The 15,411-nt window shown below is 43.5% G+C and overlaps 1 protein-coding gene across 1 annotated transcript in view; it reads left to right on the forward strand.

Moving 5' to 3' along the window:
• DMD (dystrophin) overlaps positions 1–15,411 on the forward strand; it is a 2,615,032-nt gene that overhangs the window by 259,156 nt on the left and 2,340,465 nt on the right. Inside the window, exon 2 of the mRNA XM_030202363.1 lies at positions 1,333–1,394. Coding sequence (XP_030058223.1) covers positions 1,333–1,394 — 62 coding nt within the window. The remainder of the gene's footprint in view (positions 1–1,332; positions 1,395–15,411) is intronic.

The raw sequence follows: 15,411 nt of genomic DNA on the forward strand, positions 1-15,411 counted from the left end.
AACCTTGGCACACCAGCACACACCTGAAGTCTCTTATTTTCTGAAGTTCCCTTTATTGAATAAACACAGATAATTTACTCACAGTCAGATGTTCAGAAGGGTTGCCCCAGGGCACAGAGACTCCATAATTCTGAGAGCTGTATCAGTGGTTGGAGGTAGAAATCTGAAGAGAGGCAGCTTTATTGCTGAGGTGAGAAAATAGAGGTAGACGTAGCTCAGAGCTGGGTGGCTGGAGAGTGCAATATCTCATTAGGAAGATATATTCAAGGTAAAAATCCAAGTTCGTTCCAAGGAGTTTAGCAGGACAAGTGTTGTCTGAAGCAAGATGGTGAATGCCTCATGGAGAGAGAGAGAGGCCAAGAAGGACTCTCACAGGCCCAGAGTGGAGGGGGTAAAAAGACCAATGGGGAGAGAGCCTGCCATCAGGTAGCAAGGGTGGTCCCAGAGGACAGCCCTCAATTTGGAGGCAAAGGTCATACCTGGCTGACCTCTCAGGACAGAGATAGTAAGAATGACCAGGAAATGATAGCAGGTAGACAAAGGAGCCAAGCTTGGCTGAGAAAGAGAAGAGATCTGGGCAGCAGCACAAACCAATAGTAACAGTTCTTATACAGACAGGCAGGTGTGGCTGCATTGCCTGTGAACTACATTACACACAATGCATTGCTCACGTATCTTTGCAGTGAGAACTGCAGCAATGAAAATCCTTAGAAGTGAGAATAACAGTAAGAGCATTAAACACATTTTAGGGTCACATTATAAACTAGTGCAAGGCTGTCAGAGGACAGAACAGGTGCCTTCTATAGAATCTGGCCATTAGGGCACAGCGTCATGGTGCCTAACCTTTGGAAACCTGTAGAGAATTATCCCCCCATTGGCACACCCTTTCCTGACAGTGTGGGAATGCATGATGGTTTGAGGATGCATGCACAATCGGGAAAACAGAAGCACACTCTCAATGACATTTATTCTGGAATGGAAAAGATAACCCTGGGAAAAAAAAGAGACAAATTTGTTTGACTGGCCACCCCTGTCTCAAAGGAGAAGCATTCAGCAAAGTAGTAGCACACTGGGACCCGAGAGCATTGCTTGGCAATAGCGAGTCACATTCTCAGTACTGGACTTACTAATCACTTCCCATTTGGGATAGTGTCATATTGTTTTGCACGTTTGGTTGGGATGTACCTGAATTATGAAACTTAACCACTTGCCCGCCAGGCTGTTGCATTTCAGGACTTAAGTTTATAATCTTTTGTAAGAGGATAAACAGTGCAGCACCATTTCTAAATGGTCTTCTTAGTAACCCAAATTTCTGTTAACCTTCATTTTCAGATGAACGAGAAGATGTTCAGAAGAAAACATTTACAAAATGGATAAATGCTCAGTTTGCTAAGGTAGGAAACCTACAGAAAATGTTAAAAGGTGTGAATGTCATATCTGCTGTTCCTGATGGCTTGGTTTCATTTGTACTCACGGCGGAGCTAAGTATGCAAGATTTAGAAAAACTCATTCCTCGGCAGAATTCCTCAGTGTGTTTAGGAAGGAGGAAAGGACAGGAGAGCAAAGGCACCTAGAAATTATGGGCCCCTTTTACTAAGCCGCGTAGGCGCCAACGCACGCCAAATTGGAGTTACCGCGTGGCTGTTGCGGTAATTTCCAAATTTGGTGCGCGTCTGCAAAATATTTTTTTTATTTTTTGGTGCATGTAGCGGATGTGCGCAGGTCATTACCGACCAAATTCTTTACCGCTAAGTCTATGGCTGGCGGTAAGGTCTCAGACCCAAAATGGAAAGTTGACAATTTTGGTTTTGCCGCACGTCCATTTTCGGCAAAAAAAGGCATTTTTTTACAGGTGCGCTGTAAAATGATTCCAACGCGCACCCAAAACCCATGCCTACAGTACCGCGGGCCATTTTTCAGCATGCCTTTGTGAAAGGACCCCCATTTAGTGTTTTCAGTTTGTCTTGGAAGAAATCCCTTAAAATCAGATAATGTACTTGAAAGAGTTGAGGTTGACAGATGTCATGAAATAGCATGTGTAACCTATCTGAATGTGAATTTGCCACAGTGTCTCAGAAGACTTGGTAATTAAACTGACACAGTTGAGTCTGGGAGAGAGATGGCTGGGGCTTAAGAATCGCAGGGTAGTGATTAATTGCATAAGGTCTACTGGGCATTAATGCAGGAAGCCAAATACCTCTAGTATTTGTACTCTCCGAGTCCCTGACTTTTAATTATAACCATTAACAATCTGCCAAAGAAATCTGGGAGTACCATTAAAATTAGCAGAATTGGAAATGTAGAAATTTAAAAAAAACAAAAAAATCAGATCATGATGGCAGGAGGATGGAAATGCAGCCCATTGACCAAAGTGGGGGAGGGCTGTGACTAAAAAAAGGGCATGAGGTAACAACAGTGAAGCAGAATCCAGTTTGAAGCTGACTAGCATCGGCAGAGGGGCCCCTGCTTCGTAGAGAGATCACAAATTTTAAAGAGGGCTCAAAGTGAACCACAGAAACATTTACAAGATCGTGAACCAGATGAGGCTTTCTGGGATAAAGAAACAGAATAAAATAGAGAAACGAAAATAAGATGATACCTTTTTTATTGGACTAACAATACATTTTTTTTATTAGCTTTCGAAGGTAGTCCTTTAAAAGTGGACTAACATGGCTACCACATCTCTCTACTTAGGATAAAGAAAAGAGCTGTGAAAAATATTAAATTTAAAGCACCCTTCCGTATACTGCCTAAGGCAGAGGTGGGCAACCTTTATACACAGAGGTCTATCCCTAGCAGGCTGCAACATTGCGTGAAGACAGAATCAGAAATGCACAGCTCCATAAATAAATAAGTAAAAAAAATGTAACTAAAAATGAAGGAAAGAAACAGCTGGAGAGGTTAATATTTGAGAAAAACAACAGTATTTAAAAATCACCCAAACTCTGCCTGGTTAATGATGTTTTCTGTGTATACTTCCCATAGTCTCAAGGGTCACATTAAATTCAGAGAGCTGCCAAGTTGCCCATTCCAGGAGCGAGACATTTTGGCCAGTCCTGGATTTCTGCCAAACTCATTTTGGTGTATTATTTTTATGTATTATTTATTGGCATTTATACCCCACATTATCCCAAGCATTCTCGAGTTCAATGTGGCTTACAAACAACTTGAGATTACAGAGTGAGTACCGTATACAGCTTGTGTTTAAAGGAAGATTATTAGCAAAGAAAGAAGGTAGCCATTATTGATGATTTCAGGAGACTATAACAATGACGAGTATATGTATATTCACTATTATTGGACCTGCAGCTCTGACCTCAATGGATAGAATCATGGACTACAAATACTACACGCCAGGCCCCCTCCCTGCCCATCTTCAAATCATTGCTCAAAGCCCACATCTTCAATGTCGCCTTCGGCACCTAACCAGTACTACCCCAACTTGACATTTCGTCCTTTAGATTGTAAGCTCCTTTGAGCAGGGACCGTCCGTCTTTGTCAATTTTTACAGCGCTGCGTAACCCTAGTAGCGCTCTAGAAATGTTAAGTAGTAGTAGTAGATGTAAGTTTAAAACCAGAACCGGCCAAAATGTCTCCCTCCTGGAATGGTTAACTTGGCAGCTCTGAATCCGTGATGCAGAGCTGCTAAGTTACTCATTCCAGGAGGGACACTTTTTGGTTGGGCCTGGATTTCTGCCGTCCTCATCTTGGGACCTGAAGCACTGATTTCAATGGATAGAATCCTGGACTACAAACAGTACACTGCTTTGGGATGTAAGTTTAAAACCAGGACAGGCCAAAAAGTCTTCCTCCTGGAATGGCTAACTTGGCAGCTCTGATCAGTGATGGGCTGCAGCTTGCCCATGCCTGATCTGGGGTCCCAAAACATAGCCTTGAGGCCACTGCTTCACGTTTTCTTTATTGTGGTAGAACTTTAGAAGTTCATGCTGGGACAGCAGAGTTGAGGACCTGGAAGATAATTGTGGAGGACTTTCTTTCAAATCAAATTGCAAGATTATCTGATTATACTAGAATAATGTTCTTATTTTAATTTTTTAATAGTTTTTTTTTTCTTTTTTAATGTTTTGGATTTTTTAAAGAATTTTTAAATATTTTTTTTTTACTTTGCTGCTGCAATTTCTCGAGGAAGGAAAAGACGGTGGCCGTAGCTAGAAGATTGCTAGGCTGTATAGAGAGAGGAATGACCAGCAGAAGAAAGGAGGTTTTAATGCCCCTGTATAAGACGTTGGTGAGGCCCCACCTGGAGTATTGTGTTCAGTTTTGGAGGCCGTATCTTGCGAAGGATGTTAAAAAAATGGAAGCGGTGAAAAGAAAAGCTACGAGGATGGTACGGGATTTACGTTCCAAGACGTATGAAGAGAGGCTTGCTGACCTGAACATGTACACCCTGGAGGAAAGGAGGAACAGGGGTGATATGATACAGATGTTCAAATATTTGAAAGATATTAATCCGCAAACGAATCTTTTCCGGAGATGGGAAGGCGGTAGAACGAGAGGACATGAAATGAGATTGAAGGGGGGCAGACTCAGGAAAGATGTCAGGAAGTATTTTTTCACGGAGAGGGTGGTAGATACTTGGAATGCCCTCCCGCGGGAGGTGGTGGAGATGAAAACAGTAACGGAGTTCAAACATGCGTGGGATATGCATAAAGGAATCCTGTGCAGAAGGAATGGATCCTCAGAAGCTTAGCTGAAATTGGGTGGCGGAGCAGGTGGGGGGAAGAGGGGGTGGTGGTTGGGAGGCGAGGATAGGGGAGGGCAGACTTATACGGTCTGTACCAGAGCCGATGATGGGAGGCGGGACTAGTGGTTGGGAGGCGGGAAATACTGCTGGGCAGACTTATATGGTCTGTGCCCTGAAAAGGACAGGTACAAATTCAAGGTAAGGTATACACATATGAGTTTGTCTTGGGCAGACTGGATGGACCATGCAGGTCTTTTTCTGCCGTCATCTACTATGTTACTATGTTACTATGTTACTATGTTACTATGACCTCAGGTGCTCGGCCTGTTGTCATTGTCGACACAACAAAAAAGGAATGACAAGAGGCCGAGCAGCTGAGGTCTTTTCCTTCCTCAAGAAATTGCAGCAGCAACGTAAAAAAATATATATATTTAAAAATTCTTTAAAAAATTCAAAACATTAAAGGAAACTATTAAAAAATTAAAATAAGAACGTTATACTAGTATAATCAGATACGCTTCCAATTTGATTTGAATTGGATGTTCCTAATAGCAAGATATCAGCCATAAGACTTTTCAATAGGAGTAATTTCTTTAAAAGTTACTATATATTTATTTGCATTTGGTACTAATATGTATTGAGATGATTGGTACCGTTGTTCACAACTTTCAGATGTGCTCTAACTTTTCTGTGTATTTATACTGGTACATCGCAATGCAGTGCTGCTGTGCGAGGCAGATGGTTTGGTTTTGAAAATGTGTGTTCGTTGCTTCTTGATGTACGATGGTTATTTTGACATCTATAACAGAAACATGGCACCTCTATCCCGCTGCTGGTGGAAAGTCCATCTGGAACACTTGCTATGGGAAAGTAGAAATCATTTTTCATGTCTGATAAGTGTCCTTCTTTCCTTCCGCCTGATTTTAGCATCTGTCCGCTATGTGAAATAAAGATTTACAGCCTCGTGTAAACCGTTGGATATTTAGCAGTTTGTAACTTCTGCAGTAATTTCTTTTTGTTTTATTTCTAATGTAAGCTGTTTATATGCAGAAATCAGGAAAGTAAATGTTGAATTGAAATGGAAATATAGCAAGGAGAATAGCACTAAACTGGAGTAGTATGTTGAAATGGAATTAAAGTTAACTTATAACTATACCTGTGTTTTACCGTTATAATCCTAGAAGCTTGCTGGTCTAAGGGACTCTAAGACAGGGTCCCCATCTCCTACCACCCCAAGACAGGGCCCCCCCATCTCTGGGCACTCCATTATCCCCTTCCCCCTGCCAAGATGAGGTATCCGCAGATCAGAGCACCCTAACGCAGTTCTATCTCAAGCAGGTTGTCAACCCAAGAGCAGCCAAACCTACCTTTACAGTGGACAAATAGTTAACTGGTCCCAGGGAAGCGCTAGACATCCTTCTCATCGTGCCATCACCATGTTCCAAGAGTGAGAAAGTAGTCTGATGGGTGGAGAGGGGGCGGGCACTCAAGGGCCTTCTTGAACCAGGATCCCAGGCTAGGGGTGCCCAGGCTTAAAGTGGCTGGACTAGGGGTATCCAGGGTTGGGATGCCTGTGCCAGAGATTCTAGTGCCCTTCGTGCCCTGAGACTTGTAGGTTGCCAAGTTGGGGATCATATCTTCAGGAGTTCCTAAGTTGGGGGATCCAGCGCTGACTTTTTAACTTCCTATTGACTTCACTGAACTCAATGGGAGTTTTAAACTTTACCTTGGAAAGTTTTAATTCATTTCCAAACCAGAAATAAAAGTTTCAGCACTCAACTGTACTAATCTTTAGCACGGTGTACTGCAATGGAAGTCTATGCAATTCATTAGCATGCATTTGCACCCATGATTAGCGCAGCAAGAGCGCCAATTTTCCTTGTTACATTGGAATTAATTTTGGCTCACATAAAATCAGCGCTAAATTGGATCTAAACTGCTGCACTGAGATTAGCACGGTTTGTTACATCAGAGCCTTAAAGTTCAAAAATGCCTGTGATGAAAAGATTGTCTTGTCAAATTCAATCCACCTGTTCCGTTCCACTCATTATTTTATATACCTCTATCATGTCTCCCCTCAGCCATCTCTTCTCCAAGCTGAATAGCCCTAGCCTCCTTAGTCTTTCTTCATAGGGAAGTCGTCCCATCCCCGCTATCATTTTAGTCGCCCTTCGCTGCACCTTTTCCAATTCTACTATATCTTTCTTGAGATGCGGCGACCAGAATTGAACACAATACTCAAGGTGCGGTCGCACCATGGAGCGATACAACGGCATTATAACATCCTCACACCTGTTTTCCATACCTTTCCTAATAATACCCAACATTCTATTCGCTTTCCTAGCCGCAGCAGCACACTGAGCAGAAGGTTTCAGTGTGTCATCGACGACGACACCCAGATCCCTTTCTTGGTCCGTAACTCCTAACGTGGAACCTTGCATGACGTAGCTATAATTCGGGTTCTTTTTTCCCACATGAATCACCTTGCACTTGCTCACATTAAACGTCATCTGCCATTTAGCTGCCCAGTACATTGTTAGAAAACCAATAATCTAATCCAGCTCCGCATTGACAAGAAAGTATAGTTTGGAACGTTTTTCTCGACACATATTTCCCGAAGGAGCTTCTTTAGGGGTCCTTTTACTAAGCCACGTAGGCGCCTATGCACACCCAAATCGGAACTCTATCAAAATCATAGTAACATAGTAACATAGTAGATGACGGCAGAAAAAGACCTGCATGGTCCATCCAGTCTGCCCAAGACAAACTCATATGTGTATACCTTACCTTGAATTTGTACCTGTCCTTTTCAGGGCACAGACTATATAAGTCTGCCCAGCAGTATTTCCCGCCTCCCAACCACCAGTCCCGCCTCCCATCACCGGCTCTGGTACAGACCGTATAAGTCTGCCCTCCCCTATCCTCGCCTCCCAACCACCACCCTCTCTTCCCCCCAACTGCTCCGCCACCCAATTTCAGCTAAGCTTCTGAGGATCCATTCCTTCTGGAAATGTGATACCTTGAGGACAAGCCTATATAGAATTTGGTCCATGGTGTATTGTTAATCAAATTCAAGTCACTTTCAGGCGCTGGGTTTATTTAGATTTTAGGAAGTCCAAAACCACCAAGTACTGTACCTTCCATTCCATGACATGGAAGTATTCTTTCTTTTTTTCTTTTAGAAGAGTTCTCCACTTCCTTGTACTGTGACCTAGTTCTGGAAGCTTACACGTGGATGTGTATTGCCTGTGAAGTTAACTGAAACCTATCCCTAATCAGCGAGGTTTCCTTTCAGGGTTACAGACTCCATCCACTAGGGATACCACTCGATATATCATATACAGATGATCAATCAATTCAACACAGATTTTCTCACAAACAACGATTCCTCTTCTAGTTTATTTACGGAAAATAAAAATTACAACAATCGCATCTGTCTTTCGCAATATCCCCGGAGCAAAAATAACAACTTTTATAATTAAAGCAGAACATATTTACCATGTGACAAAGTGACAGCGCCTCATAACAGTCTGAGAATTCATAAATGAGCATTTAGATGAAAATAGTTTTTAATAAAGTCAGAAGTTTATAATTAAGTTGACTTGCCCAAGGTCAGGTAGGAAATTGACGGCAGCCAGGGTTAATTTAGTGAATCTTAAACAGGAAAATTAGAAGTGACATCACAGCATGTGTATTATTAACAGTGAATCTGTCTAGCACTGCAGTGTTTACTCCTTATAGTCTGGCAAAACGTCTTGGGTTGAAAACATGTCTGCAAGACAGGCTAATGGAAACTAAAGAAAAATGCAAATGGAAAAGATATCCGTTATAGGACACTGGTCTCAAATAGGCCTGCTGCTAATTTATCTATTTATCCATAATGCTTGATGTACTGTGAATTAGTCATCATCAGTGGATATCTATCTCATTTACAACAATAAAACAAAATTACAGAAATTACAGAGACAGAATAGGAAAGGTCAGAGGGCGTGAGGATGGAGCAGGGCCGCCGAGAGGGGGGGACAGGGGGGACAAAAGTCCCCAGGCCCGGGCCTCCGGAGAGGGCCCGGCGACACCGCAGTCCGACCCGCCCTCTCTCCGTCGCTCCCAGCACTAACCTTAAATGCCTTCTTTCACCACGTTCGCAGCAAGCAGCAGCAGGGCAGGTCACTCCTTCCTTCCGTGTCCCGCCTTCACCTGACGTAACGTCCGCGAGGGCTGGGCACGGAAGGAAGGAGAGGTCTGCCCTGCTGCTGCTTGCTGCAAATGTGCTGAAAGGAGGTGTTTAAGGCTAGTTCCAAGGGCCTGGCCCGGTAGCGGGTGGAGGGGGGGGGCCGGCAACCTCGGGGGGGGGGGGCCTGGCGGCGGCAACGACGACCTCGGGTGCTGGGGGCAGGCCCGGGGGCGGCCTTGTCCCGGGCCTGGCTCTGACTCTCGGCGGCCCTGGGATGGAGAGAGAGAAAGCTAGAGAGGCAACAGCCAGGAGGACCGAATCCCTCACAGAAGGAAGGGGCTTTGAGGAGTGATTTGAACTTATAGAGGGACATTTCCACTCTGAGATGAGGTGGAAGGGAGTTTACCATTCAGCTACCCATTAGAGCTGAGAAGTCCTGGGATGAGGCTGTGTTTCTGAATTTCCTATTCCTCCAAATAACATTAGCTAGGGATCTGAGTTCTAGTTTATCCTTTTGTATCTTTCCCACACAGGCACTGCTTCCACACTAAAATAAATAAAAACAGACAATGGCCTTCTGCATATGGCGGGAGGGAAAGGAATGTTATCCTTTTTCAAGACTAGAGAGATTGGAAGGGAGAAGTGCATTCACACAACAACTGAGCAGGACGCTTGAGCTGAACGTCCCACTAAAAGAATGAATTGCGTTCAAAAGCTGTACCCTAGTCCATAAAATCATTCACGGCGAGGCCCCGGTATATATGTCAGACCTCATAGACTTACCAACCAGGAACACAAAAAGGTCAGCACGCACATTCCTGAATCTCCACTACCCCAGTTGCAAAGGACTTAAATATAAATGATTATATGCATCCAGCTTCTCCTACATTAGCACGCGACTATGGAACGCACTACCAAATGTCATAAAAACAACGCACGACCTAACAATCTTCCGAAAAGTGGAGGAGTGGCCTAGTGGTTAGGGTGGTGGACTTTGGTCCTGGGGAACTGAGGAACTGAGTTTGACTCCCGGCACAGGCAGCTCCTTGTGACTCTGGGCAAGTCACTTAACCCTCCATTGCCTGCCGCATTGAGTCTGCCATGAGTGGGAAAGCGCGGGGTACAAATGTGTGTATATATATATATATATACTAAAAACCAACCTGTTCAAAAAGGCAATGATCCATCCTAAATACCAGACAACAAAACTCTACCAGAACCAGACAAAATCGAACTCTCTATTCCTGACTGCTTAGGGTGCGCGCTAACCATGTAGGCACCTATAGGGATATTGTAGGCTCGTACATGGTTAACGCTCATTAAAAATGCTAGCGCGCCTATAACAGACCTTAGTAAATGGGGCCCTTAGTTGCATAGTTGAACAGGGGCATGGCCATGGGCACGGAATAGGCGGGTTATGGGCATTTTCTCAAATCTATGCATATGGTTATACAATACACCCGGGCCTAATTTGGGCGTCGGGATTTACAACAAGTTTTACTTGGTGCAACTTTAGTCACATGGACGGGCACTTGGCATATTTTATAAATATGCGGAAATTTAGGAATATTCTATAAGGTATGTTTAAATTTAGGCGTACTTTATAGAATTCACCTATGCGTATTTTTCAGGCGCCATACATATAGTCCATAGCACTCTGTGCGCATAATTTTTCTGTGTAGATCTGGAAAAGGGCTGTGTCCTTTGGAAGAGCATGGGTGGGTCAGGGGCAGTTCTAGAATTTGCATACAGTATTATAGAATTTGTGGGATCCGCGTTTTATTTAGGCATGAGAATTTACCACCAAGGTTCAGTTGGTGTAAATCCTCACACACTGGGCCTGGGTTCATGTGATTTTCTATAAACAACAGTGCCCAACTTGCAGTGCCATTTACAGAATTAAGTCATTGGTTTGTATATTCCCTATAAGGGAAAGAGAACTGGGACTTGATATACCGCCTTTCTGAGGTTTTTGCAACTACATTCAAAGCGGTTTATATATATTCAGGTACTTATTTTGTACCAGGGACAATGGAGGGTTAAGTGACTTGCCCAGAGTCACAAGGAGCTGCAGTGGGAATCAAACTCAGTTCCCCAGGATCAAAGTCCACTGCACTAACCACTAGGCTACTCCTCCACTCATTCCACCAATAAGAGCCAACCTCATCAGTGTTGTCACAATGGCTTGATTAACCAATACTTGGCTCACTTCTGATATTATGATGTCATAAGGGAAAGGCGGAAAGGGAAATGGGACTTGATATACCACCTTTCTGTGGTTTTTGTGACTACATCTGAAGCAGTTTACATAGTATATACAGGTACTTATTTGTATCTGGGGCAGTGGAAGGTTAAGTGACTTGCCCAGTCACAAGGGAGCTACAGTGGGAATCAAACCCAGTTCCCCAGGATCAAAGTCCATTGCACTAACCACTAGGCTATTCCTTCACAAGCAGTATTCCATGTAGAATCTCAAATAGGGAAAGGGAACTTGATATTCTGTCTTTCTGTGGTTTTTGCCACTACATTCAAAGCGGTATACATATTATATACAGTTACTTATTTGTACCTGGGGCAATGGAGGGTTAGGTGACTTGCCCAGGGTCACGAGGAGCTGCAGTGGGAATTGAACCCACTTCCCCAGGATCAAAGTCCACTGCACTAACCACTGGGCTACTCCTCCACTCATTCCACCAATAAGAGCCAACCTCATCAGTGATGTCACAATGGCTTGATTGCCCGATACTTGGCTCACTTCTGATATTGTGATGTCATAAGGGAAAGGGAGGAAGGGAAATGGGACTTGATATACCGCCTTTCTGTGGTTTTTCCAACTACATTCAAAGCAGTTTACATATATTCAGGTACTTATTTTGTACCTGGGGCAATGGAGGGTTAAGTGACTTGGCCAGAGTCGCAAGGAGATGCAGTGGGAATTGAACCCAGTTCCCCAGAATCAGAGTCCGCTGCATTAACCACTAGGCTACTCCTGCACTAGCAACTCTCCATGTAGAAGCCTGCCCTTGCAGATCAGCAATGCGGCCGCGCAGGCTTCTGTTTCTGTGAGTCTGACGTCCTGGGGTGACTAAGTTTGTGAGTATATTCGTGTTGTATTGTGATGAGAGGATAAGGCAGTGTGTTTTTTCTGTATTGAGTTTTAGTTGGAATGCGGTTTGCCCATGAGTTCATGATATCGATATCTGGGTTTAAAAAGGTTTGGACAAATTCCTGGAGGAAAAGTCCATAGTCTGCTATTGAGATAGACACGGGGAAGCCCTTGCTTGTCCCTGGCATTGGTAGTATGGAATGTTACTACTGTTTGGGTTTCTGTCAGGTAGCTGGATTGGCCACTGTTGGAAGCTAGATCCTACTGGGCTAGATGGACCATTGGTCAGACCAATATGGCTATTCTTGTTTTTATTCGACATTTTTGCCGTTTTGGGTGCTGCTGCGTTACTGAACAGAAGATTTAAATGTATTATCCATAGTGATGACTAGATCATTTTCCTGGGTGGTGACTCCTAATTAGGAGGAACCTGACATCATGTAGCCATAGTCTGGATAAATTATCCCCATATGCATTATATTTTACTCTTATCTTTGTTTTTTTTTTTGGGGGGGGGGGGGGGATTGTCCATTTTTCTTATTGTAAGGAGTTGGTAACGTATTTTAGTAGACTATATTTTGATGCTATTAAAAAAGGTCTCTATTTACCTGTAGTTTTGTTCTCTAAACTGTGGTTAACAGAGTATGATATTATCAGGGCTTTATTGAGGGGGTACTTGGGGGTACTGAGTACCGGCACCTTTTCCATTGTCTGTTAAAACTGACCCATGGAACCCAAGTTTTAATGATAGACCTCAGGGTCTACACACCAATTCGGTCTGGTCATAGATTCTGTGACTGGTTGCAGGTGGCCTGGCTATTATGGGGTGGGTCCCTCAGTGATCACCCCACTCTTGAAGGGTGGCCTAGCATTTGAGTACCGGCACCTTTTTTGCTAGAAAATATACACTGGATATTATGGATACGATAATGCCTCTACAGCTGTTTAGTATGATAATTACATAAAAAGTTTTCAACAACCTGAAAAGGGCTCTCAAATGTTTCATCAAATTTAAACTTTGCAAATACAGTGGGGGAAATAAGTATTTGATCCCTTGCTGATTTTGTAAGTTTGCCCACTGACAAAGACATGAGCAGCCCATAATTGAAGGGTAGGTTATTGGTAACAGTGAGAGATAGCACATCACAAATTAAATCCGGAAAATCACATTGTGGAAAGTATATGAATTTATTTGCATTCTGCAGAGGGAAATAAGTATTTGATCCCCCACCAACCAGTAAGAGATCTGGCCCCTACAGACCAGGTAGATGCTCCAAATCAACTCGTTACCTGCATGACAGACAGCTGTCGGCAATGGTCACCTGTATGAAAGACACCTGTCCACAGACTCAGTGAATCAGTCAGACTCTAACCTCTACAAAATGGCCAAGAGCAAGGAGCTGTCTAAGGATGTCAGGGACAAGATCATACACCTGCACAAGGCTGGAATGGGCTACAAAACCATCAGTAAGACGCTGGGCGAGAAGGAGACAACTGTTGGTGCCATAGTAAGAAAATGGAAGAAGTACAAAATGACTGTCAATCGACAAAGATCTGGGGCTCCACGCAAAATCTCACCTCGTGGGGTATCCTTGATCATGAGGAAGGTTAGAAATCAGCCTACAACTACAAGGGGGGAACTTGTCAATGATCTCAAGGCAGCTGGGACCACTGTCACCACGAAAACCATTGGTAACACATTACGACATAACGGATTGCAATCCTGCAGTGCCCGCAAGGTCCCCCTGCTCCGGAAGGCACATGTGACGGCCCGTCTGAAGTTTGCCAGTGAACACCTGGATGATGCCGAGAGTGATTGGGAGAAGGTGCTGTGGTCAGATGAGACAAAAATTGAGCTCTTTGGCATGAACTCAACTCGCCGTGTTTGGAGGAAGAGAAATGCTGCCTATGACCCAAAGAACACCGTCCCCATTGTCAAGCATGGAGGTGGAAATGTTATGTTTTGGGGGTGTTTCTCTGCTAAGGGCACAGGACTACTTCACCGCATCAATGGGAGAATGGATGGGGCCATGTACCGTACAATTCTGAGTGACAACCTCCTTCCCTCCGCCAGGGCCTTAAAAATGGGTCGTGGCTGGGTCTTCCAGCACGACAATGACCCAAAACATACAGCCAAGGCAACAAAGGAGTGGCTCAGGAAGAAGCACATTAGGGTCATGGAGTGGCCTAGCCAGTCACCAGACCTTAATCCCATTGAAAACTTATGGAGGGAGCTGAAGCTGCGAGTTGCCAAGCGACAGCCCAGAACTCTTAATGATTTAGAGATGATCTGCAAAGAGGAGTGGACCAAAATTCCTCCTGACATGTGTGCAAACCTCATCATCAACTACAGAAGACGTCTGACCGCTGTGCTTGCCAACAAGGGTTTTGCCACCAAGTATTAGGTCTTGTTTGCCAGAGGGATCAAATACTTATTTCCCTCTGCAGAATGCAAATAAATTCATATACTTTCCACAATGTGATTTTCCGGATTTAATTTGTGATGTGCTATCTCTCACTGTTACCAATAACCTACCCTTCAATTATGGGCTGCTCATGTCTTTGTCAGTGGGCAAACTTACAAAATCAGCAAGGGATCAAATACTTATTTCCCCCACTGTATGTACAGCCTAATTAAGATAATTACTTCCACCCTTGGAGGTACTCCAGATTTCTTCATGCCGTGCCGTATCTACCTGTCTCAGGTCAGAGTTACATTCTCGGTATCATAGATTTTAGGAACTGGGCAAGTGCCTGTTTTAATAATTTGGTCATCAGGGTGTGAATGCCATTCGGACCTGCTTCATGGAACGGATGTGGACTGCAGTTTGCTAAACGATTTCCATTTTCTGGATAAACGAACCTCCCTTCTGAGCGTTTTATAGTGAATTGCATATCCTCGCTGATAAAGCTGCAGCAAATTATATTTTGCACCTGTTGTACGAGACTGGGAAATGAGGTGCATCGTTGTGGATTTTTCTGCTGAGTTTCCAATAACTCCAATAATATGATGTCAACTAAGTCATTAAATACTCATTAACATTTCACACATTTTTAAAGATGTGAAATGGATGCTTAATATGGATAAATGTTTGTGAACTACTGTTCATAGACAAATCTAATGGGAGCTAAATTAGTTTGCAGTTGTGTTCATTGAAAAAAAAGATAAGTTTAGATTTTACCTTCAGACTCTCATTTCCTAACAAGCAAAAAGTGCTCTTGTACTTTAAAAAGAGAAACATTGTTTTAACAAGTGGGGAAAGCAAGCGGAGCGTGGCTTATATAATTCTTTCAAACCCTTCCACATGCATGTGTGTGTATTATATATTTATATACACACACATGCATGTGGAAGGGTTTGAAAGAATTATATAACCCACGCTCTGCTTGCTTTCCCCACTTGTTAAAACAAGTAATATACAGTAA

The sequence above is a fragment of the Microcaecilia unicolor genome, chromosome 4 (assembly GCF_901765095.1).
Source record: "Microcaecilia unicolor chromosome 4, aMicUni1.1, whole genome shotgun sequence".
Taxonomy (NCBI): Eukaryota; Metazoa; Chordata; class Amphibia; order Gymnophiona; family Siphonopidae; genus Microcaecilia; species Microcaecilia unicolor.